The 24,211-nt window shown below is 40.9% G+C and overlaps 1 protein-coding gene across 1 annotated transcript in view; it reads left to right on the top strand.

The window, feature by feature from the left end:
- Window positions 1–24,211, top strand: part of PGM5 (phosphoglucomutase 5) — a 196,866-nt gene that overhangs the window by 103,390 nt on the left and 69,265 nt on the right. Inside the window, exon 7 of the mRNA XM_059411915.1 lies at window positions 17,912–18,027. Coding sequence (XP_059267898.1) covers window positions 17,912–18,027 — 116 coding nt within the window. The remainder of the gene's footprint in view (window positions 1–17,911; window positions 18,028–24,211) is intronic.

Below are 24,211 nucleotides of genomic sequence, written 5' to 3'. Positions count from 1 at the left end.
TTATTGGCTCATGGCATTTTGAATGAACTGTTTAATCTCTCAGTACGTGAGTTTTGCAGTCTATAGTCTGGTAATTGAAAACCAGGGGTTTGGGTTCCAGTGGTGGCAATGAATCACGTTAGAGCAAAGACAAACCTGTAGAGACTCCATAGAAATAACCTGTGGTTCTGAGGGTACCTCAGTGCCTCCAGCGAGTGACATAGTGACCCCTGTGTTCTCTCAGGTCTGGTGCAGCTCAGTCTCCCAGTGGACACCCCCGTCTCGCCTTCAGATCACCCCTGTAGTGGAGCCTCTGGGCTGAGGCACTTCCTTGGATGGGCAGCAAGGGCTAGAGCCCTGGGAGGATTATAATAAAGCTGACCTGGGGGGGATGGCCAGGAGGTATCAATGTGGGGAAACACCCAGCCCAGTGCCTGGTACTAGGTAGAGGGTCACCCAGTGTAAGTCACGTGTCTTCTCTTCTCCCTTCCTCAAGAGTAAATACCCCAGTCCTAGAGCTAGAGCATCAAAAAGGGGGAGAGGAAAGAGAGCACTGGCGTCAAACCTGGGTTAATATCCAAAGGGAAAGAGACAGCTATGTTGGGGAAGAGGGAAAAGGAGGGGCTGGGACGGGCGAACGGGCTTCTACCCATAGGTACAGAAGGTTGTCTCCTCTGATGACTCCTAATCCTACCCACTCCCTTCTCTGAGTTCTACCTTCTTGAGCTTTGTTTCCCAGTAAATACAACATAAGTCCTGCACAACAGGTCAAGATGTGTGTGTGCCCTTCCAATGCCCACCCTTCTGTTCTGACCAGTCCAGCTGTAGCCATGCAACCGAATCATCCAGGCCAAGGGGACGTTGGGGGAGACCCTTAGGGAAGGCTGTGTGTGAGCTTCCTTGAAGTCCCCACACCTTCAGGCAGAGCCCTGGTCTCACCCACGAACTTCTTCCCAGCACCCAGGAGCCTCACGGTGATTTCATAAACAAACCTGCGTTGGTTGGGACTTCCCTCTTATTCTCAGTAAGCTCAGGGGTTCCCAAAATGTTTTTCTGTTCTTAGGCATAGCCCACTCCATGAGGAGCACCTGTTGTTACCTGTGGTGATTCTCAGAGTAGGTGGGGTTCTGCCTAAGAGAATCTGCCCGCCTCTGGGTTTCTGATAATCGGATGTGGTCCTGTGCTGGATGTTGATATTAGGGAAGGACACAGTCCTTGTCTGTGGAGGAGATGGACGTGGACAGCGGTGTGGAAAGGTTTGTGGTGGAGGCACTGCCTGGCAGAAGAGGGCTCCTGAGGTGCGGTGCTCGTGTCACCTTCAAGGAACATTAGGAGGGGTCTTTTCTCATCCTGGGGCTCTCTGCATGTGCTTCCCAGGAGCTGAGACTTGAAGGACCAGTAGGAGTCAGCAGCCAAAGGGAGGGAAGCCATGTCCCTGAGTCATGGAAGGCAGAAAGCCTGGCTTGTCTGGGAGCTGCAGGCCTTTGGAGTCCCAGAATATAAAGATGGGGCGTAATTCTTCAAGGGAGGATCGACTCTGTCCCTCAACGTCAAGTTCAGCTAGGAGTGCCCTCTGCCGGGGCCTCCAAGGTCATAGCCCTTGCAGCTCACACGGACCACCTCCCAAGGAGACAGTCTGGCCCGTCCACATGGCTGGCAGGGAGTGGGGTGCTGACGGGTATTATAACTACTCCAATATCTGAGATGTGGAAACCCTAGTAAGAATGGATAAGTGCTGGCCTATGATCGTCACAGAATTAAATGCATAAGAGCTGTGCTTTGAACCGGGCTTGGAAGAATTCAAAGCCGGTGTGAGACTTACAGAGTAAGTAAGAGTCTCCCACAAATAAGAAACACTACTTTCTGGAGTAATAGACACCTGGGCCCTAAGCAAGACCTCTACTTCAAGACATCCTAGCAGAGGGGGCCTGGAAATTTGTATCTTTCATAAGTACTCAGGTGACTGTTGTTATCAGGAAAATGTGGGAAATTCTAGCCTTTTGGAGAAGCTGAATAGTTGAACATGAGCAGTCGGGCAAAAGTAGAGGGAGACTTTGTCCAAACTTGTGTCCTAGGTTAGACTTTAAGGGCAGAGTCTGGGCACCCCACAGGTGTCGTCTTCCTGCAAATTTATAAACATTCATACCACATGGAGTCATTTTACTACTTCTGTTCGGACTGAAAATGCACATTTGGTTTCATCAGGATAACCCACCCCCCAACTGTCCTATTTCATCCAGCTAGACGATTTGTTACAGGTGAACAATCGTTTCTTTTTCTGACCCTTGGAACATTGCACTGAGATTTTCTGAGAAACTCAGCTGGCAGCCTGGAGCTCGGTGAGGGAGCTGGGGGAGAGCGTCCAGATCTGGTTCTCCAGGTGGGCGGGATTAACTGGGCTGGGTATGGGCAGAGGTCACGTGAGCTAGGTGACAGAGCTGGGGATGGAATGTTCGGAAATACATTTGTAGGACTTTTCTGACAATGAGTATGGTAGAGGCAGAATGTTGTGGGGAGAGAATGGAAGAGAAGATGAAGCATTTTCCCTGCAACCGTGTTGTGCAGGAAACTACCTATGTTTGTGATGAGTTACACCACCTTCTCTTACCCCCAGAACACACACACACATGAATACACCCACAGGCTCATACACACAGTACACACGCATAGACCTCTATGTACACACACATGCCCACGCACCCTTACACACTCACACACACATGCACACACATGAACACGTGCCCATGGGCCCCGGAGTCATGTCATCCCTTCTTAGAATTCTCAACACCGAGCCCTGAGCCTTCAGCCTTTGTGGGCTTAAGGTTACAGGCCTGAAAACAATTATTACCTCCAAAATAAAGAAAACTGTGACATCAGTATGATTAGCTGCCTATTTTAATGGGTATGAAATATAATGTATTGTCACTTTATCATTACATTCAGTATACAGGAAATCATCCCAATGCTTAAAAATCATCTGTGGAGTGTATCTTCTCATTTTGAAAGCATTCTGGAGTGTGTATGATCAATGAGAAATAAGTTAATTGAAGTTATACTTATGGTATATTGTTAATTAAGTTATATAAATAAATATAGATATACAGAAAGTTATATAGTTATATAGGTAATTAAAGGAGTGACTTGTTGCCTCATCATTTCAAAAACAAAATTAGAAAAATCCTTTCAAAATTCTTTTGGAGCAAAAAGTAGATTTCTATATGCGATGTGGCTGTTTTTTAATATGTTTGGTATGATATGGGGTGAGGACTCATACACACATGTACGCTTCCAGAGTTCCTCACCACCAAATGCTATCAGGCAGGCCTTATGGTTGGAGAAAAATAAAATGTGCCATTCGAAGCTGTGTCTTCAGCTACTCCAAGACTGTGAAAGGCTTTTAGGCTTACTCCCAGTCTTATGACCATTGAGAAGGGTATGATCTACACCCAGCTACTCCAGGAATGTGGTTAGGGGACTTAACAGCAGTTGCTTCTGTGCTGCCTAAATTCAGGTGAGGTTGATGGATGGCTGCTGCATACAGTTGCACAGGATGTACACTATGTAAGGATACCACTATCCAAGGGAGCAGTGTTCATATTGAGGATACCTACATTTGAATATATATTATGACAGCATTTCAGCAGATGGCATGAAAGTGTTCTTGTCTAAGAAAAGCGGTGTGCCACCACACTTTTGACAGCTGGGAATGACTGGATTTTAAAGAGTGTGTGTCTTGAAGCAAAAAGGCTCTTCTTGGGCTATAGCTCTGGTCTGACACAGAGAATGGCGCTCCTACTGCTTCATTCGTCTTTATCATCCCTTCACGGTAGGTTGTGGGATCTTGATCTAAAGAGAATTGCTCCTTTCACACAAGATTGTACCCCTGCAAGAGCTTCACTGCCTGGAAGCCATTCTGTCTTCTCTTTAAGCTGCCCTCCCTCTGTGATGAAGTTTCCCCTAAGGCCCTAAGGCCTATGGCCTTCATACAGAATGGATCCACACACATAAACACTAAATATTCCCGTGACTCGAACTCAGAGAAGGGGGACAAGGCGGTTGAGTGGCTTTCTTCTTTCCCAGAGGAGTCTCTGCTTTTCCAATTAATTTCAGGAACTGTGTGTTTTCGCCAACCTATTTTGGCTCTCCATTCCCCAGAGACGACTAAGGAGAGACTCTCCGAGGGGGAGTTCATCTCAGCTATGGCCAGCGCTCTATGGGTCACCCTGAACGCAAGCAGCTGCTTTTCCTTCCTCCTTCCTCTTCCCCCACTGGCTCTCGGGGGACTGAACCCCAGGACCAGATGGCTCAAAGGAAGGGCAGGTGACTCGCTCAGATACCACAGAGCCCTGCTGTCTACCACTCACCAGCCATGCCCCCGCTGCCTCTCTCTGCTGAGCTCAGAGTCTTTTGCAATCCCGGACCTAGAGCACCTAGAGGAGGAGTGTCTGTGCTTCCTTGGATGTCTTTTCCAATGTCTGGTCTCTCAGGCGTCTTTGGGAATGGCATCTTGCTGTGAGTCCCTGATGTGACTTAAGTCTCTTTGACACATTCCTTCTCCCCTGCTCTTCCAAAGAGTTCCATGGGAGTAAATGTTTTTGAAGGACACCCCTGCGACAGCCATGTAAGGAATATATTTCTTGGTTCATCTCAACAAGTGTTTTCCAGCAGATACTAGATGAAATGTCAACTCCACGAGGGGCTCCTTATAAATAGGAGAAATGGGTATCCTACTTGACCTTTGAAGTTTTACAGTAAAATAAGTCTTTAGTTCTGAGAAATCCCATGAAAGAAGAGAGGCCAGTTCTACCATCATCTCTACGTGCTCACAATAAACTTAGAGCACTGGACTTGGTAAGCTAACAGACACTTGTTTAGAAGTAATCAGTCTCTTTTCAGCCAACCCTTTTAAGCAATTCCCTTTGGAAATTTGTCTGCCATCACTTGATCTTATCCTGAGCTTTCAGTGATCTCATGCCCTTGGTTCCATTGATATTTGAGAGCCTTGGTTTTGGAATGTAAATTACATTTTATATCCATCTAAGGGGAGGAGTCTCTGTGCTGGCCTCATGCCTCTTCTGAAGGTCATGGCTCCTGCCAGACAGCGCTGTCCACCCAGCTCTGTCTCTGGGTCTCTGGGTCTCTGGATTCCAGGACTGAATCAGAGGGTGGGGTAATGCTAGCTCTATGACACTTGCTCTGGGGTACTGTGCTGTTCCTTATGTTCCCCCTCCCCACTGTCCACACCTGTGTGAATAGTTCCTGTATTCAGTACTCCTCCAATGACTCAGTGTGAATGGGTCCTCTATTCCTGTTGGGACTCCAACCAACACAGAGTATCTGCACCTGAGTGCATTACGTGTGCAAGGATGTGAAGCTGTCTGGTGCCTCCAGCAGGCGCTACCCGAACACTATTGGGTGTTGGTGGGGGGGTGGTTAGGGGGAAGCTGAAAGCTGCAGCTGTCCAGCTTCTGATGCTAGTAGCTATGCCCGATGTCCATGCACTGGTTTGGGTGTTTGGGGCTTTCCCAAACATCACCCCATTTATTCTTCTCTGAGAAAAGAGTTTCACTGTTAATCCCATTACACAGGTGAAGGAGCTGGAGCTGGTCTTGTTGAGTTTCAGGAAGTTCACCATGGTCACAGGGCCAAGAAGGGCGGAGCTGGGTGGAGACTCAGCCATAATTCAGAGTCCATCTCTCATCCCTGTGAAGGTGTATGGACTGGACCCCACAGGCAGCGCATGTTTGCCTACCTTTGCTGTCCACTCAGCTTTACCTTGTGCCGTGAAACTCATTTCCTACAAAAGGACATCAACTTTTTCAATAGTTTCTTTCTTCATGACCATGTCTCATTAAACCAAAAAAAGTTTTTAAGACAAACTGATGTTAGAGCAGAATCAATGTGGCATGGACTTTCCTTATACTTATTGGCAAAATTAAGCTCACTGCTGGGTAAAGGATGGAAATCCTGGAAAGATAAGAGCATTCGTGAATACAGGGAACTTGTTAGGTGGGTGTCTGCCTACATGTACTTTGATGAATGCTTATTTTCTCAGAGTTCATTTAGAGAGAGTTGCCTGATGACTTGTTCTGACTTCCCAGGAAATAGCAACCTGGCTTAACCATTAGGCCACAGGGCAGAGTTCCCCATGAGATAAAACACCAGAGGAATGACTTGTGTGGTCTATTGTATTCCAAAACCAGCATGGGCAGCTGCTGCTCACATTCCCAGAGGGAACCCCTCCAAATCTAAAAGCCTTTGTATCTCTGAACAGGCATCTCCTCCTGAAATTTTGAATGCTTTGGTCCAGAAGGTTCTTTGTCTTCCTTCTGTCAAATAACAAAGATCTTCCTTCTGTCAAAGAACCAAGAACTAACTCCCTAAAGTGAGCTGAAATGACAATCTCTATTAGGAACCATCTGCAGAACTGGTGAATTCTTCTCTGTGATGTTGATGGATGGGTTAGCAAGAGAAAATGGAGGGGGAAATGCTTATACTACACAGAGTATAAGCACCATCTCTAAATTAAGAAGGAAGGGAAGGGAAAGGACAGGACGGGTTGGGAAGGGAGGGAAGGAGGAGGGAGAGGAGGAGGGAGAGGAGGAGGGAGAGGAGGAGGGAAGAGAGGTCACCTGGTTTTAAGTTCTATCCATGCAGGTGGAAAGCCCTGGCTAAGAATCTTGGGAAACTCCCAGGCTAGTTAATTATGGCACGCTCCAGCTAGTGTACATGGACTTGCTCTCTGCCTTCAGAGGCATAGCTATGGGACAAGGACGATCTTCCTAGTTCCCTTGTGCTCTGGTGGCACTGGCAGGTTCTGGATGGTTGTCTGAACCTGATGTATAGGGGCTCTTCATTTAGTTATTTAGTCCCATTAATTCTTCAGAGTTGCAAATGTCTGGAACTTCTCATTAGAAGTAGGAATAATATCCCACTAGGTTTTCAATGTGAACTAGTGAGAAATAGTAATTGGAATACTAGGGATCTAAGATAATATTTCAAGACAGAAATACACACTTAATTTCTTCTTTGTGTATGGTTTTGTTGTTTGTTTTCTGTTTTGTTTGTTTCTACAATCTATGCATTGGGGCCCTTGAATCACAGCTGCTTATTTGCCGCTATATAAACAAACCACAGTTTGTCAAGTCCCCTACTGATGGACCATTACCTTGCTTCTGGCTTAGCTCTTTTTCTCTCTCACCAACAGTGCTGTAATAGACATCCTTGAACCATGTCTCCTTGCATGCACTTACACCAGTTTCTCGAAAATAGATACCAAGAGGTGGGCTTTCTGGGTCATAGAGTATGATTAACTCCACTAGGATTTCTCAAATTACCCTGTAAACTGAGTGTACTAATTTACAATTCTGCCACCAGTGTTTGGGTTTCCATTTTCCTATGACATTCCCACCAACGCTTGGTATTATTAGATTTTTTTTCTTCTTTCCTTTTTCACACAATGGGTATGACATTATGTCTGGCTGTCTTAAAATTTTCATTTCCCTGATTTACTGTGTATTTTCATATTGGCCAATTAATCTTCTTTTCTTGTGAATTGCTTAGGTCAGTTGAGATATTCATATTGGTTTACGAGACTTCTTTGTTTAGGTTGGCTACTAATCCTTCAGTTTTATGTATTGCAAATATCTTATCTCAGTCTATGGCTTGTCTCCTTTTTTTGGTGTCTTTGACTAGTAGAAATTTTTATAAATTTTAATGCAATTAAATTTATCCATCTTAAAAAAATTTATCCATCCTTTTCTTTTATTTAGACCCTATGTATGGAATATTCTGCTCACTATTCCTTTCCTTCCCCCTCTCACATTACCTATGGAGATAGATTGCCAAACTCTTCTGTCATATTTTGACTGAAAAGATTTAAATTAATCATTTTAGGGTTAAACTTAGGCTCATAGAAACATTGGGGACAAACACTGAAGTCCCTGAGGCACGCTGAAACTGAATCCAGCATGAGACATCAGAGAAAGGAACAGATGTATGCTTTGGAAAAATTGATAATGCCTTCCTATTTCAATGTTTATATCTGCTCATGGTATCGTCCACATAATGGTGATGCAGCATTATACCCTGGGCTTCGTTCTCCCTTTGGAATGAGTATCCATTTACAGTCAGTGTGTATTTATTTAATATCTGAAGCCCAGATGTCCCTTCTCTTCTGTTTTACGACATAGGATCAATAAGATTTGTATAATACCCTCCAGGAAAAGATGCTAATTGAATCCAGAAGAGAAAAAAAAGAAAAGGTTTTAAGAAAGAAAAGTTTTGTTTGCTGAGATACATTATCTCCTGGGCTTGAATTGTCACATCATTTCTTATTACTGTTTGTCTATAGGAGTGAAGGAATTGATTCTAAATCTTCCAGTGTAATATATAGGCATTTTAAAAAGTCTTCAGTAAGGCGTCTACATGATCAAAAATTCAAAGGAAAACCAAAAGACAAGAAGATAATTCACTTTTTGTTGTTGGGGGAGCAATCTCATGGGTATCTGAAGGACCACTGACAACTATCTCTTTATCCCTCAGCTTAACTAGAACTCTAAGGGCTGAAAATTCACCAGCTCTAGTCTTTCAACAGTTTTTCTTCTTTGAAAATAATTAGAACCAGAAAGAGTTTACATCAAAGTGCTTAAACATCAAGATTGTAAACAGACACTTGTTAATTCCCAGACATAAGGTTCCAGATAATTTCCTTTGGAGAAATAAACCTGTGGTTGTTTCAGTTTTACATATTTTTCTCTTGGATCTTTGGTCAATTTCCCAAAGCCAAACTTTTTTCTTTCAAATGATGTCACGATCCTTAGAAATATGCCTGCCTTATGTTTCCTAACAAAACTTAAAATCTAATAAAGAAGAATCCTATTTTTCTGCCATAACCCTTACCTAAAATGAATGTTCAGAAGCTTCTAGATAAAGGAGCAAAAGCCCTGGGGTTTGGGGCCCATCTTTGTTCATTTTACAGTTGGCCAAATGTGGAAGTTTGAAGGGAACATGAGACATGAAGTCATTTTTGTTTTTTTCCCCATAAATATTCTTTAAATGAAATATCCATTTCCCTTTTAATTAAGTGAGAGATCCAATACAAAGGACAGTGGTCATGTGATAGCTCTGTAGGACCCTTTATAGTTGTTAGAGCCTTTTCTTTTCATTATATACTACCTTATTTGATCTTTACAACCCCCCTGATAGGGCAGGCAAGGAAGGTGTTATTCAATATGTAAATTTTGAGGTCTACACCAAGCTGAGATATTACAGGGCTCAGGAACAAAGAGTTCTTTGCTCAAGTTTATATATATGGTTGAAAAACCTTTGTGATCATCTTATTATGACAGCCTCCCATTTTATATTTATTTTACCTGCAAGTATGAGTTGCTCCATCCAAAAGATGAGTTTAAAAGTAGACATTCATGCCCATGAGTTTAAGGCCTCTTCCCACAGGAGTCTTTAACCAATAGCTCCAAGTCAGAGTTTGAAAGACCAACTAGCTTGTCACAGATCAGGACAACTCTGAGGCAAAGCTCACCATCCAGAGTCCCACAGAAGGGTCTGGCAAAAGCTAAACTCTGCATAGTCCTGCCTGAGATTGATGAGGGAGCAGGAGGCTGGCTGAGGACAAAGCAAAAGCTGGCACCTTGCACCCCCTCTTCACCCGCTCCCCTCCAGAAGTGCAGCATCCCTCAGGCAGCCCTGACTGCCGTGAACAATAAGCAAATAGTTAACTTGCAGAGCTCACAATCCTGCTAGACAGGAGTCTCCCTTGGCTTACAAATGTCCTAAATCTCACTAACAAAGACGATTGATAGCAGGATTGTGAGACCCCACCAAAAAGTCTCCCAAAGATCTTAATGTTAATGGCTGGTCTAAAGACAACATTGATCCAGCAGCAAGGGCAAGGCCTCCGGCAGGCCTGGAACATCCTGGCACCTTGTAGGCCCTCTTTAGCATATGAAAACTCCACTGACACCTCCCTTCCCCTCACCTTCCCCCAACCGCAGGGTACAGAACCTGCCATCCCTCACAACCCGGGGCAGCAGCTCTTCCTGCCCACGGGTCCTGTCCCCGTGCTTTAATAAACCACCATTTTGCACCAAAGATGTCTCAAGAATTCTTTCTTGGTCATCGGCTCCGGACCTCAGCCCACCAAACCTCACCTAGGTTCTAGAACTTCATCAAGATCACACTATTGCTTGACTTTCTCCCTGTCTCTGTCCTTCTTCCCCAGCCCTTACGCATGTCTCCTTGATAAATCTCTAGGGGAATCTCTCGGGGCCTACCTCTAGGGAACCCCATCTAAGACACCTAGATTTTCCAATCGCTGAGAGTCTTTACTTCATAGAACAATCCAGTAACAATTTTATATATTTTGGTTAGTCTTTGACCATTACCCACATAAGGCAGGGACAACGTGTGTTTGACTTACCATTGTATCCCCAGTGCTTGGCACTGTAGCTCAAGAACAGTCCATAAAGATATACTTAATGAAAAAAAAAAGCAGACTTTAAGATGGCTATTAGAAAATAAGGCCGGGATGAATGTCGCCTAATTCATATTTGTGAGTTGAGTAGGTTGCCTTAGAAATGCTTTTAAAGTGCAAACTCACAAGACATTGACCTCAGAGCAGCTCCGGCTGGCCATGCCAGACATCAAGGAGGGGATCTGGGAGTGAATTCATGGATGTGAAAATACCGAAGGGCTAGTTCGAGGTCAGTTTCTTGAGATGTCTGCTAGACATTGGCCAGCATATCCAGAATGCTGCTAAACTCTGTCTTCAGCCATTTATTTCTTGGGACTACATAAACATAGCCAATTCACATACATATGTGCTTAGTCACAAATACTAGAGGGGGCTTTTCTTTTGAATAAATGTTTGTTGAGTATAATGTATATTTTAAAAAAAGGACTACTCTTAAGTCCCTCAAGGACTTTTCACTAAGGGCACATTCGCATGTAACTAACATGGAGATCAAGTAACAAAACAGCCCTCCTGACGATCCCCTATTCTCCATTTCATTTACTCCTTCCTCTCTCCCTTCCCAGAGATAACCATGACCCTGATCACCAATAATTATCACACATGCTATCACAATCAAGTTAATTAAAACATTCATCACAGCACATACTTATTTTTTTATGAGAATGTTGTTCTCGGCCAGTTTCAAGTATATAATATGTATAGCTAACTACAGTCACCAAGCTGTGTGTCAGATCCTCAGAATTTACTCATCTTTTGCGTTTGGACTAATGCCTGCCCATTTCCCCAGCCCCTAATCCTGGCAACCACCCATCTATTCTCTGTTTCTATGAGTTGGACTTTTTGCTTTTTTAGACTCCGTGTAGAAAGGGTACTGTAGGGTATTTTTTGTTCTCTGCCTGGCTTATTTCACTTAACAAAATGCCCTCCAGGTTCATCCATGATGTTGCAAGTGGCAGGATTTCCTTCTTTTTCGTGACAGAATTATATTCATTGTATACACACACCACATCTTTATCCATTCATCTGTTGACAGACATGTAGGCTGTTTTCATATCTTGAATATTGTAAACAATTATGCAATGAACATGGACATGCAGATATCTTTTTGAGATCCTGTTTTCATTTCCTTTGCGTATATACCCAGAAGTCAGATTGCTAGATCATATGGCAGCTATTTTTTTTAAGTATTTGAGGAACTTTCCATACTGTTTTCAGTAGTGGCCATGCCAGTTTACATTCCCATCAACAGTGCGCAAGGGTTCACTTCTCTCCACATCCTTGCCAGCTCTTATCTATTGTCTTTTTAGTAATAGCCATTCTAACAGGTGTGAGGTGATATCTCACTGTGGTTTTCATTTGCATTTCCCTGATGATTTGTAACATTGAACATCTTTTCATATATCTGTTTGCCATTCCTATATGCTATTCAGAAAAATGTCTGTTCAGATCCTTCACCTGTTTTGTTTTTTTTTTTTAATTAGATTGTTTGTTTTCTTGTCTTTGAGTTGTTGGAGTTCCTACCTATTTTGGATATTAACTTCTTATTAGATACAGGGTTTGCAAATATTTTCTCCTGTTTCATAGGTTGTCCTTTCATTTTGTTGGTGGTTTCCCTTGCTATTTAGTGACTCTTGGTTCATCTTGTCATGCTAGTTTATTTTTGCTTTTGTGGCCTGTGCTTTCAGTGTTCTACCTCAAAAATAATTGCCTAGACCAATGTCAGTGATTACTTTTATCTACTTGATCTATGTGTAAGTGGAATCATACAGTATATATTCCTCTATGCTGACTTCTTTAACCCAATGTTATATTTATGTGATGCATCCATGTCTTTCTATGTAGTGGTAGCTTGTTCATTTTCTCTCTTCTATGCTACTCCTTTGTGTAAATATGTCACATAAATAAATATGCCACAGTCAGTACTGATTTGCATTCCTTTAGCAATACATGAATTCCCTACCTTTACCTGCACTTAGCAGTACCACTCTTTTCAGCTAGTCTTTTGGGGGTGTAATCTTATCTCATTGTGGTTTTAATTTGCGGTTACATTACCTTTACTGATATTGGGCATCTTTTCATATGCTAATGATTCTATTGAATATCCTTTTTTATAAAGTGCCTGTTCAAGGCTTTTGCCCAACTTTTCAAAAAGCTTATCTGCCTTTTTTACTGATGTATAAGAGATTTTTAAAAAGATCTTACTTATTTATTTGACAGAGAGAGAGAGAGGGAGAGCACAAGCAGTGGGAGTGACAGGCAGAGGGAGAGGGAAAAGCAGACTCCCCACAGAGTAGGTGGAGCCTGATGAGGGGCTCAATCCCAGGATCCTGGGATTATGACCTGAGCTGAAGGCAGTTGCTTAACCAACTGAGTTACCCAAGCACTCTGTAGTAGAGTTTTAAAATGTGAACTGCATATAAGTCTTTTGTTGGATATATGAGATGCAGATATCTTTTACTCTTTGCTCTTGGGGGCTTTTAAAAATGGGGTTAAAAATGGGGTTAAGATGAGAGACTATGGACTCTGAAAAACAATCTGAGGGTTTTGAAGGAGTGGGGAGTGGGAGGTTGGGGGAGCCAGGTGGTGGGTATTAAGGAGGGCACAGATTGCATGGAGCACTGCGTGTGGTGCAAAAACAATGAATTCTGTTATGCTGAAAAGAAATTTAAAAAAAAAATGGGGTTAAGTGTTCAGTGTGTAGAAAATAGAGTCATGAGCCCTGCTTGAGTTTCAAGAAAGTGGACATTTAAAGGTAAATCAAAAGAAGAGAAACCTGGATCTTGTTCTCTTTAAGTTTGCTGCAGCTTTGTTGAAGTAGGTTCCAAGAGCAGCTGGGTATGCTTCATATTCTTGATAGAACCAATCATTTTTTTATTTGGCTATTGTCTCACATGCTGAAAGGGAGTCATTAATCATTGACATCCCAGTAGAGTCTCTCCCACATAATGATGAAGTACTGTATAATTAGGTGTCTAGATATTTGAATAACAACTGTGGCTGTGCACTGTGCTGGAGGCACAAAGATGGGTATGTCAGTGCCCCTTAATTCTGTGAGATTTTAGGGCACTGTTGGGATGCTTTAGTATCTGTATCTTATTTGAGCACCTGAGGGTAGGACGACGGCCAGACTGGTAAAATAGAAAAATGTATTTTCCTGCTCCTGAAACCTTTGATTTTCAGTTAGTCGTTGCCCTAAATCTGTGAGATCTTTATTTCCAAGAAATGCCTTTCTCTCATCCTGATAACGCCACTAATTAATATCTTGTGAAATTCTCTTTCTCAAAATGATGAATTTAAATAAAATGTGGTGGGACCTCTGTGGCTCAGTTGGTTAAGTGTCTGACTCTTGATTTTGGCTCAGGTCACAATCTCAGGGTCGTGAGACTGAGCATGGGGCTCCACGCTCAGCACAGAGTCTGCTTGGGGTTCTCTCTCCCTCTCTCCCTGTCCTTCCTCTCATTCACTTTCTCTCTTTCAAATAAGTGAATAAATAATCTTTTAAAGTAAATAAATAAAGCACACAGAAATGACTTAGATATAGTTTTAAGATACTACAAGAGAAAAAGGCCATGAAATAAAGATTCTTTTCTCCCTGCTATACGAGAACACCCTTAAAGATTCAATATTAGTCAACTGAAATCATGCTGAATTTATTAAGGGCAAATCTGACAAGTATTATCCTAAACACTGAAGAGTTATAAAAAGTCTATAACATATAGTTCCTGCTTCAAAGAACTTCTAATACACTGGTTGTGATAGTAGTGTGCATCTGTGTGTGGAAGGAAAGTGTTAAGGATGTACAATATCAGCAATGACAACATGAACATAAAGACCTAAACCAAGTGAGAGGAAGGGTTGCTTTGGTTTGATTGTAATGATGAGAAAGCATTATACTGATAAAGATCATGGAGCTGTTACTACAAAACAACATTCTCAGTCATCAAAAGCTAAAAACAGGTGTTCCTGATTGGTGGTTGATTCTACTCCAAATGGCAAATTAGAAACCGAGATCCTTCCATACTGTGGGTCTACCATCTTCAATGTATAGCTTCCGCGTTTGCTCAGCTTATCCACTGTAAGCTGGCAGTAGGAGAAAGAACATGGAGGATGGGGAAGTTTAATAGCTAGATCTGCAAAGGGTACATGTCATTTCCACTCAAGTTCCATTGGTTGGAACTCCACCACGCGACCACAGCTAACTGGGAGGGAGGTTGGGAAGTATAGTCCAGCTGTGTGTCCAGGAGAAGAGATAGGTTTGTTGGTCACCTAGCAGACTTTGCCACAGGCTTCATGGTGGAAGGGCATTTAAAATTGGTCTTGAAGCAACGTGAAGGATTTTGACAGAGACTGGAGGTATTAATCTAGGTAAAATGAAAAGCATGAAGAATGACTCAGGAGTAGCCAACAACAGCAAAAATGAAAGAGCATATTTGGAAAATAAGAGATGGCCCAGTTATTAGGAGCTTTAGTCACTTCCAGGAGAGAAACTATTGGAAAAGTAGGTTGAGGCTGTTTCCAATCTGAAACCACATTTTTAGAGGTTTACAAATCACACTGAGAAGGTTACATCCACCATGGTTCGTTTTCTTTCTTTCTTTCTTTCTTTTTTTAAAGATTTACTTATTTGAGACAGAGAGAGAGCACAAAGAGGGGGGAGGGGTGGAGGGAAAGGGAGAGGGAGAGAGAACCTTAAGCAGACTCCATGCTGGGTGTGGAGACTGACACAGGGCTCGTTTTCAGAACCCTGAGATCATAACCTGAGCCGAAACCAAGAGTCAGAGACTTAACTGACTTCACCACTCAGGCGCCCCTGTTTTTTTTTTTTTTTTTTTTTTTTTTAACTACTAGAACTCAACTCCCACTTGCGGGAAAATTGTGGTCGAGACTCATTTTCTTTCTTTTTCTTCATACTCCAGTCTTTCCTGGGAAGTGAGTCCTTAACGTTTGTCTCTAGCACATGGTGGCAGCGGTCAAGCGGGGTGAAGACCCTCCGAATAAGCAGCTTGGTTTTAAGCTTTCAGAAAATCCCCAGGGGGTCTGCTGCCAAAAACCAGTCTAGAGAATGGTATCTGCTGAATGCTGTGTTTGGGAGGGATCCCACGTTCAGGAGAGGGAGGAGGGAGAGGAATTCCTTTCTGACTCTAGGGCACAATCAGCTCATGCTCACGATCCCGGAATTTAATTACCGATGTTGTTATCTTAGCTTGCATAGCTGCAATTGTGCCTTAGCGTTGTAGAAGTATCCAGCCTCAGCACTCAGCCTGGTGACCTCCTGACAGTGATTCATTGGGAAGGGTGGGAGCAAGGGAAATCCTGTCCCCTCCCTTTAGATCTGCCAACTTGGCTCCGAACCAACAAGAATGTTTTAGCCAGAAAATATATGTCCCCAAACTGTCTACCCTTTTTCTTACCCTGACATCTCCTCCACGTTGCGCTTTCTATTTGGTAATTCATATTTGAGAAATTAACTTGGACCTAGGCTTTACTGTGTGCTGACTCTGGGAATCTTCTTGTGAATTACTCCTCCTTCCTTCTGCTTCTGACTATGAAAATTTACCTTGGATCTACAGTTGGGGGAGGATTTATTTCATTGTTCCTACCAAGATACAAGTGTAATTGTATATGTTTCTTAGCCCATTAAAACAACAACAGAACCTTCAATGTAATACCTGAGCATCTAAAAAATACTTTCCCAAGCAAACGAGGGAGATTTAGCACATAATTTTTCAAGGTCCTGAACACATCAGTTACACTTGTATGTTATGGAAAGGAAGTTGTTCCCTTTCCTCTGGCAAGAGTTTCTAGATTTTTTTTTTTCTTTAGCTGGCCACAAAACAAACCTAAAGAAATCATTATTACATTATGTCCTTTGTCCTCTGTGCACCTTTCTTCCTCTTCTTCACTAAGATGCCCTCACTGGTTCCTCTCCCTGACTACCTCCTGCACTTATAGCCTCTGAGAAACTAAATCTTGCTGGTGACAGGTATTTGGTGTTTTTGCTTTTTGGTTGCTTGCATGTGGGGAAAATGAAACTCTTTAGGTCAGTGGTACAGTACCAGATCATTCCCGAGCATTTTCTGAGATCTACATACCTCTTAAATCATTTGGGCAGACACCACAATATAATGGAATGGAACATGAGCAGAAATTAAGCAGACTTGAGTCCAAATTCTAGCTTTGCCTCTTATCTCTGTGAAACCTTCACCAAAACACTTGACCTCTCTGATCCCCTAAACCTGCTTTGTGATAGTACTGTAGTTTTAGCTGTTCTTGAAGTTTATCTACATGGAACAATACAGTATGTATTTTTCTTGTTCCCAATTTCTTTTACTTGATATGATGTTTGTGAGTTTCATCCAAGTTGTTGCACATAGCAATAGTTTGTCCCACGAAATCTACGGCAGTGCATTATATATCACAAGTCATCTGTCCATCCTACTCAGTGGACGTTGGGTTTGTTCAGTTCTTATGAATTGTGATTCTATAATCATTTTTGTAAAATCTTGTGTATATATTCTGTTGAGTAATGTGACATACTGGGTTCCCCAGGTGGTACCCTGAAAGAGATTTGCTTGCGAGAAGTTTATTCCTTTCTGCCATCCAGACCAAAGTTGGCTTTAAGATCAGTACCTGTGGGGGAGCAAGGAAGGCGAATTGGACACCGAGAGATAAGTTGGACTACGGTGCAGTCACAACAAAGGCCTCAGCCAACCTATGGAGAGCTCTAGAGCTGAAATGGTCCCACAGAGTTGTGCCAAATAGGGGCAAGGAAACTAGACCTTTATCCATCCTCATTTACCAGTCATTGTACATCAGCTGACCTGGGGAGGAAAGCATGATTTTGAATGTGACATCTGTCTTTGGCAGAGAGTGGGGGCTACACCTGTGAGCCATTAGCCATCAACATTTCTAGGAGCTGGTAGAATGAGTTTTCCAATCCTAAAAGTCCTAGCATGTGTGTGTGGTTTGGCAGTGAATCACAGCTGTATGCCACAAGTGTCCCTACATGTCTAATTTCTAAGAGTTGACTTGCTGGTTTATAGGATATGGGTATATTCATCTTTAGTAGATACTATCAAACAATATTCCAAAGTGTTTGTGCCCAAACTCCCTCTTAATTTAGATTCTGAGATCCCCAAGTGGGATCTTACCATGTAGATAAAGGAACATTTTTAGAAGGAAAACATAAGTGTGACAATATCCTACACATTAACTTAATATTTTCTATATTATGGGGAAAGCAAAACTGAGAACCCTTGGAATATGCTATTTATCATTTTCTATCTTATGGCTTAAAATCCTGAAAAATGTCAACACAGTCTGGAATGTTCTGAAATCTAGTTATTGGAGTTAATAAATTCTAAAGACTTTCTTCTGTGCTAAGAAAAGAAAGGGGAAGAGATATGTGAATTGACTGTTGCCTTGAATTTAATTTTTCAGAGTGGCCAAATCAATGAAGGTCCCTGTATATGAGACCCCAGCGGGATGGAGATTCTTCTCCAATCTGATGGACTCAGGACGGTGCTCTCTGTGTGGAGAAGAGAGCTTTGGCACTGGTATGTTTTGCTGCGGTAATGTCACTGGAGAGGGTGGCTAAGGCTGTAGCACTGTATGACCTCAGTTTGGAGACCTGTGAACCCATTGTGGACCATAGGAAGAGATAATTAGAGGAAAAAAATCAGAGAAGACTGGTAGGATATGTGTTATGATACACTCATCTCTTCCGGTTTTTTTCCTCTTTTAAAAAAATCTATTTTGGGATCATATGGTAATTCTATTTTTAATTTTGTGACAGATCTCCACACTGTTTTCCACAGTGGCTGTACAAGTTTGCCTTCCCAGAAGCAGTGCATGAGGGTTCCCCTTTCTCCCCATTCTCACCAACACCTGTTGTTTCTTGTGTTCTTGATTTTAGCTATTCTGACAGGTGGGAGGTGACATCTCATTTTGGTTTTGATTTGCATTTCCCTGATAATTAGTGATGTTGAGTATCCTTTCATGTGTCTGTTGGCCATCTGTATGTCTTGTTTGGAAAAAGTCTATTTGGGTCCTCTGCCCATTTTTAAATTAGATTGTTTGGGGTTTTTTGGTGTTGAGTTGCGTAAGTTCTTTATATGTTTTGGACATTAACCCTTTATCAGATACATTATTTGCAAATATCTTCTACCATTCAGTAGGTTGCCTTTTTCATTTTGTTGATGGCTGCCTTTCCTGTACAAAAGTTTTTTATTCTGATGTAATCTTAATAGCTTATGTTTGCTTTTGCTACCCTTGCATTAGGAGACATATCCAGAAAAATGTTGTTGCGGTCTATGTCAGAGATATTATTGCCTGTTTTCTCTTCTAGGATTTTTATGGTTTCAGGTCTCACACTTAGGACTTTAATTCATTTGGGATTTATTTTTGTGTATGGTGGGTGTTTACCCTAAGAAGATGAAAACACTAATTTGAAAAGATAATGCACCTCTATGTTCATTGCAGCATTATTTACAATAACCAAGATATGGAAGGAACATAATTGTCCATCACTGGCAGATGAATGGATAAGGAAGGTGTGTGTGTGTGTGTGTGTGTGTGTGTGTGTGTGATGGACTATTACACAGCCATAAAAAGATGAAATTGTTCCATTTTCAACAACATGGATAGTCCAAGAGAGCATTACGCCAAATGAAATGTCAGACTGAGAAACCAATAGTCCATGATTTCATTCATACGTGGAATCTAAAACTTCTTTGCCTTTTGGCTAAGATCAAGTGTGGAATCTAAAACACAAAATAAATGAAAAAAAAAACCACCAAAAAACCAAAAAGCAAAATTACCAAGTGTCTATCCATAGATGAATTGATAAAAAAAATGTGGAATATATATATACAGTGGAATATTATTCAGCCATAAAAAAGAGATCTTTCCATTTGTGGCAACATGGATGGACCCAGAGTGCTGAATAATTTCATTCATATGTGGAATTTGAGAAACAGAACAAATGAATAACCAAAAAAAGAGACCAAAAAAAACAAAACAGAAAACCAGACTCTCAAATACAGAGAACAAACTGGTGGTTGCCTGAGGGGAAGGGGAGTGGAAGATCCAGATTTCCAGTTATGGAATAAATATAGTCAGTGGTATTATGATAGTGTTGTATGGTGATAAATTTTATCTACACTTGTGAGCATAGCGTAGTGTATGGAGAAGTTGAATCACTATGTTGTGTACCTGAAACTAATGTAACATTGTGTGTCAAACTGTACTCAAATAAAAAATACTTAAAATTTTCCATTTCTTAACAAAATTTCCTATTATGGCAATTTAAAAAATTTTATGAGAGTAGAGAGACTATCACTGAATTCCTCTTTGCTTATCACCTACTTTCTATCATCATCAGCTCATGGTTGATGATTGGTTGATGCGCCAATCATCATCTTGGTTTATCTCTACCTGCATCTACAAGGTGAGCTCTCCTCTCTGATGAGTGTGAAACAATCCCTAGTGTGAATCTTTAAGTACAAAAGCTGTTGAGAAAAAATATAAAATACCACAGTACCATTGTCACACCTAAAATGTTAGAATTTCATTTCTTTATTTCAGTATTTTCAAGATGTTGCTTCATTGTCTTCTGGCTTGCATACTTTCTAAGAAGTGTGCTTCAGTTCTTGTCTGTCTCTGTTCCTCTGTGTTTAAACTCTCACCAATCCTTACCTCTGGTTGCCCTCAATATTTTCTCTATATGTTTTGTTTTCAACAGGTTAACTACAATATATCTAGGTATTTTTTTTTTTAATCTTTCTTGGGGTTTTGGGGATTCTTGGATCTGTTCCTTATTGTCTTTCATTAATTTTAGAAAATTCTCAATCATTATTTTTTAAATATTTCTCCTTCCCCATTCTCCCTCTTCTGGGGTTCTGATGACACATGATTTGTGACCATATGTTGTCTCAGAGCTCTTTACACATACTGTTTGGTTTTGGTTACCTTTTTCTTATGTGTTTCAGTTTAAAGTCTTTCTGTTGTCATTATCTTTAAGTCATTGATTCTTTCCTTCGCTGTGTCCAATCTTCTGATGAGCCTAGTGAAAGAATTCTTCATCTCGGATACTGTATTTTATTTCTAGCATTTTTCTTTGACTCTGTCTATAATTTTTATCTTGGTGAGAAAATTCCCCATCTATTTAATATGTTGCTTATCTTTCCCATTAGATCATTTAACATATCTAACGTCATTATTCCAAACTACCTGTCTGTTATTTCTAATATCTGGTTTATCTGTGAATCTGGTTCTCTTGATTGTTTTATCTCTCTGGATAAAGCAGTGGTTTAGTCTTTCTTGCTTTTTGTGTATTTCATAATTTTTCACTGAATGCTGGAGAGTATGTATATAAGAACACTAGAGGCTGAGGTAAACAATGTTTATACACAGAAATGGGCATGCCTCTTCTTTTATCTGGCCATTACTGAAAAGGGTAAATTAATCTAGTCAGGAGTTGAGCTGAGTTTGGATTTTTTTGTTTCTATTATAGTTTTTAGTGTTGCATAGGGTTCTAATTCTTCCAGAAGTGTGATATTTTTACTGTGTGCCAAAGCAAGGATGCTGTATTGGAGGAGATTTTTCAGTGTTTCTGTTTCATTTGCAGCTTTCCATAGTGCCCGCATGTCTATGATACAAGATGGATCTCTACTGTCAGGTGCTTGACCCTTCTCCAGTGACAGCAGACCTCTCCTTAGTATTGGAGTAATGTTACAGGCCCCAAAAGGTTTCCTACCCTTTCTCCAAGGGCAATCTTTGGAGAAATCCCTATTCCAGTAACAATGGATTTTTGCGTGGGTTCTTAGGATGAGAAAATTTGCAACTCACATATCCAAAAGCTTAAGCCTTTTGTTTCCTATGAAAGGAGGGTTTGGGGAACTGGAGGGCGCCATGCTTGTCTGTCAGCAGCTGATCATTGCCCGCATGCAAACACTGTCAGGACCCCCTCTCTGTCTCCAGTCTTTTCTGTGAACACCCAGTGAAGGTTTGTGGGAATTAACTTGCAAATATATCTCTGGTATCTGGGACTCCAAGAAATTTTAAAACTAACATGATGGGATATACTTGGCCTTTAAGAATTTTTGGAACTCTTAAATTACTTCTTATTTTTCATTTGTATGGAAGCATCCTCTTTTTCCTGTGACCTGCCAAAAGGAAGATGGTTTTGTGTCCTATTTTTTATTTTTCCTTGAAGGGGCTTGTCACCTTTTGGATTTCACTTACTCTATGGCCATATGCCTCACATTTCTAAGGAGTTCAAGAAAGGTTATGATTGTGAAGGTTTCTGGCCTTTTATTATTACTGGGATAGGAGCGACATTCTTTTATAGAGTTCTATATCCTAAACAGAAATGTAGAGTGGAATGCCAAAAGTAATTTCTTAATAACTTCTCCTTTTCTCACCTCTTCCTTAATAGTTTTTTCTTTCTCTAATTGAGATCCAAAAGATATTACTTATAACTATTTGATATCTCTTAAATATCTTTTAATCTGCTTATCCCTTTCAGGTGTTCTCTCTCTAATTTATTAATTGAAGAGACTGGGTCATATGTCCTATAGAGCTTTTAACAGCTTTTTTTTTTTTTTTTAAGATTTTATTTATTTATTTGAGAGAGAGACAGTGAGAGAGAACATGAGCGAGGAAAAGGTCAGAGAGAGAAGCAGACTCCCCGTGGAGCTGGGAGCCCGATGCGGGACTCGATCCTAGGACTCCGGGATCATGACCTGAGCCGAAGGCAGTTGTCCAACCAACTGAGCCACCTAGGCGTCCCGAGCTTTTAACAGCTTTGATTTTAATGTTGACATCCTCATTTTTCTAATTTCTTTGGTGCTTATATAAGGAGACGCTATTGATTAATATTTTTCCCCTCTTCTTTGCAACCACCTTATCACATTCTAATATTAATTACAGCATTTTCTTTTCTAAAACTGTATAATCTCTTGTGATTTTTAAAAGGCATTCAGTCATATAATCTGTGACTAAAATATTTTTGTTTCCCTTTCTAATATTTTTACCCTGTATGTTATATTTTTATTGCATTAGGTACAACCTTCAGAATTATGTTAAATAATAATTGTGATAATTCATTATTTTAATGGAAATGGATTTAATATTTTACCTTCTGTTTTGGTGATTGCTTTTTAAAACTTTTAAAAAAAGATTTTATTTATTCATTTGGTGGGGAAAGGCAAAGGAAAAGGGAGAGGGAATCTCAAGCAGACTCTGTGCTGAGTGTAGAGCCCTATGCATGGCTCAATCTCATGACCCTGAGATCATGACCTGAGTAGAAATCAAGAGTCAGATGCTCAACCAACTGAGCCACCCAGGCACCCCAGTGATTACTTTTTAATGTTGGTAAAAATCTCTATGTCCATGTAGATATTATTTCTTATTTTTATTTTACTTAGAACCTTGTAGAAACAGCTGCTGGATTTACCAGGTGTCTTTTTAGAATCTAGTGATATAGAAGTACTTTTTTCTTTTTTATTATGATGTAATGAAATAGCATGATTGATTTGCTGACATCAAACCATCCTTGAATTCCTAAGAATATGTCCTCTTTGGTCATGCTTAAACACATTGCAGTAAAACCACTGGAACTGGTTATAATGATAACATTTCAGGATATGTTGGGATTCCTGAAGAAGTTTCATTCTGGGGAGATTTCTTCTCTTACCCACTCTAGTGGCATTATCATTAATGGTCTGGGAGGGATGGTGTGCATTTTTGTTTCTTTGGGAAAGGAGAGACCGTATCAAGCTCTCTCAAGTGCTACTGTTTAGACTCAGAATATATGGCTGGTACTTGTGCTTAGGTCAGTCCAAGCTGTGATACCTTCTTTAACAATACAAATCTAGCAACTGGAATGGAAACTGGCAAGCCCAGGTTATCCCTCCCTCTCTGTCTTTATAAGCATTTATTGAGCACTTACAATATACAATATATTTATAGGCTTTAACTTTGCAGGATAAAATATCATGTGTGTAAACCATATTAAACCCTCAGTAACAAATATTTGCTTACTTCAGTTTAATAAACATTTATTCAGTACTTACAGAGTACAAGGCATTGTCCTACATGGTATTTAGAATATAAAATGCTTAGGACCATACCCTTAAGGAACTCAAGATCTTTGGGTACATCATTAGAAACATGCACAGATTACTAGATGACTGTTCTACAATGCAGAAACTTTAAATTTCTAAAATAGAGGAAGAGAAAAAAATGTGGGAAATGAGAGAATGCTTTGGGACTGGAGGTTCAAAGCATGCTTCAGGAAAGGGATGAAAACTGGGCTGGTTCTTAAAGAATGGGAAGGATTTGTATACATAGAAATGAAAGAACCAGGCCATGCCAAATGGAGAGAGCAGTGCCAGAAAGAAATAGAGGTTGGGAGAGCAGGGGACATGTGTTGCATGTGATATGGAGCACTTTTTCATGTGTCTGTTGGCCATCTGGATGTCTTCTTTGCAGAAATGTCTGTTCATGTTCTCTGCCCATTTCTTGATTGGATTATTTGTTCTTTGGGTGTCAAGTTTGCTAAGTTCATTATAGATTTTGGACACTAGTCCTTTATCTGATATGTCGTTTGCAAATATCTTCTCCCATTCTGTGAGTTGTCTTTTGGTTTTGTTAACTGTTTCCTTTGCTGTGCAAAAGCTTTTGATCTTGATAAAATCCCAATTGTTCATTTTTGCCCTTGCTTCCCTTGCCTTTGGC

This window comes from Mustela nigripes, chromosome 9 (genome assembly GCF_022355385.1).
Source record: "Mustela nigripes isolate SB6536 chromosome 9, MUSNIG.SB6536, whole genome shotgun sequence".
Taxonomy (NCBI): domain Eukaryota; kingdom Metazoa; phylum Chordata; class Mammalia; order Carnivora; family Mustelidae; genus Mustela; species Mustela nigripes.
Note: the sequence above shows the minus strand (reverse complement) of the source record. Positions and strands in the feature narration are given on the sequence as shown.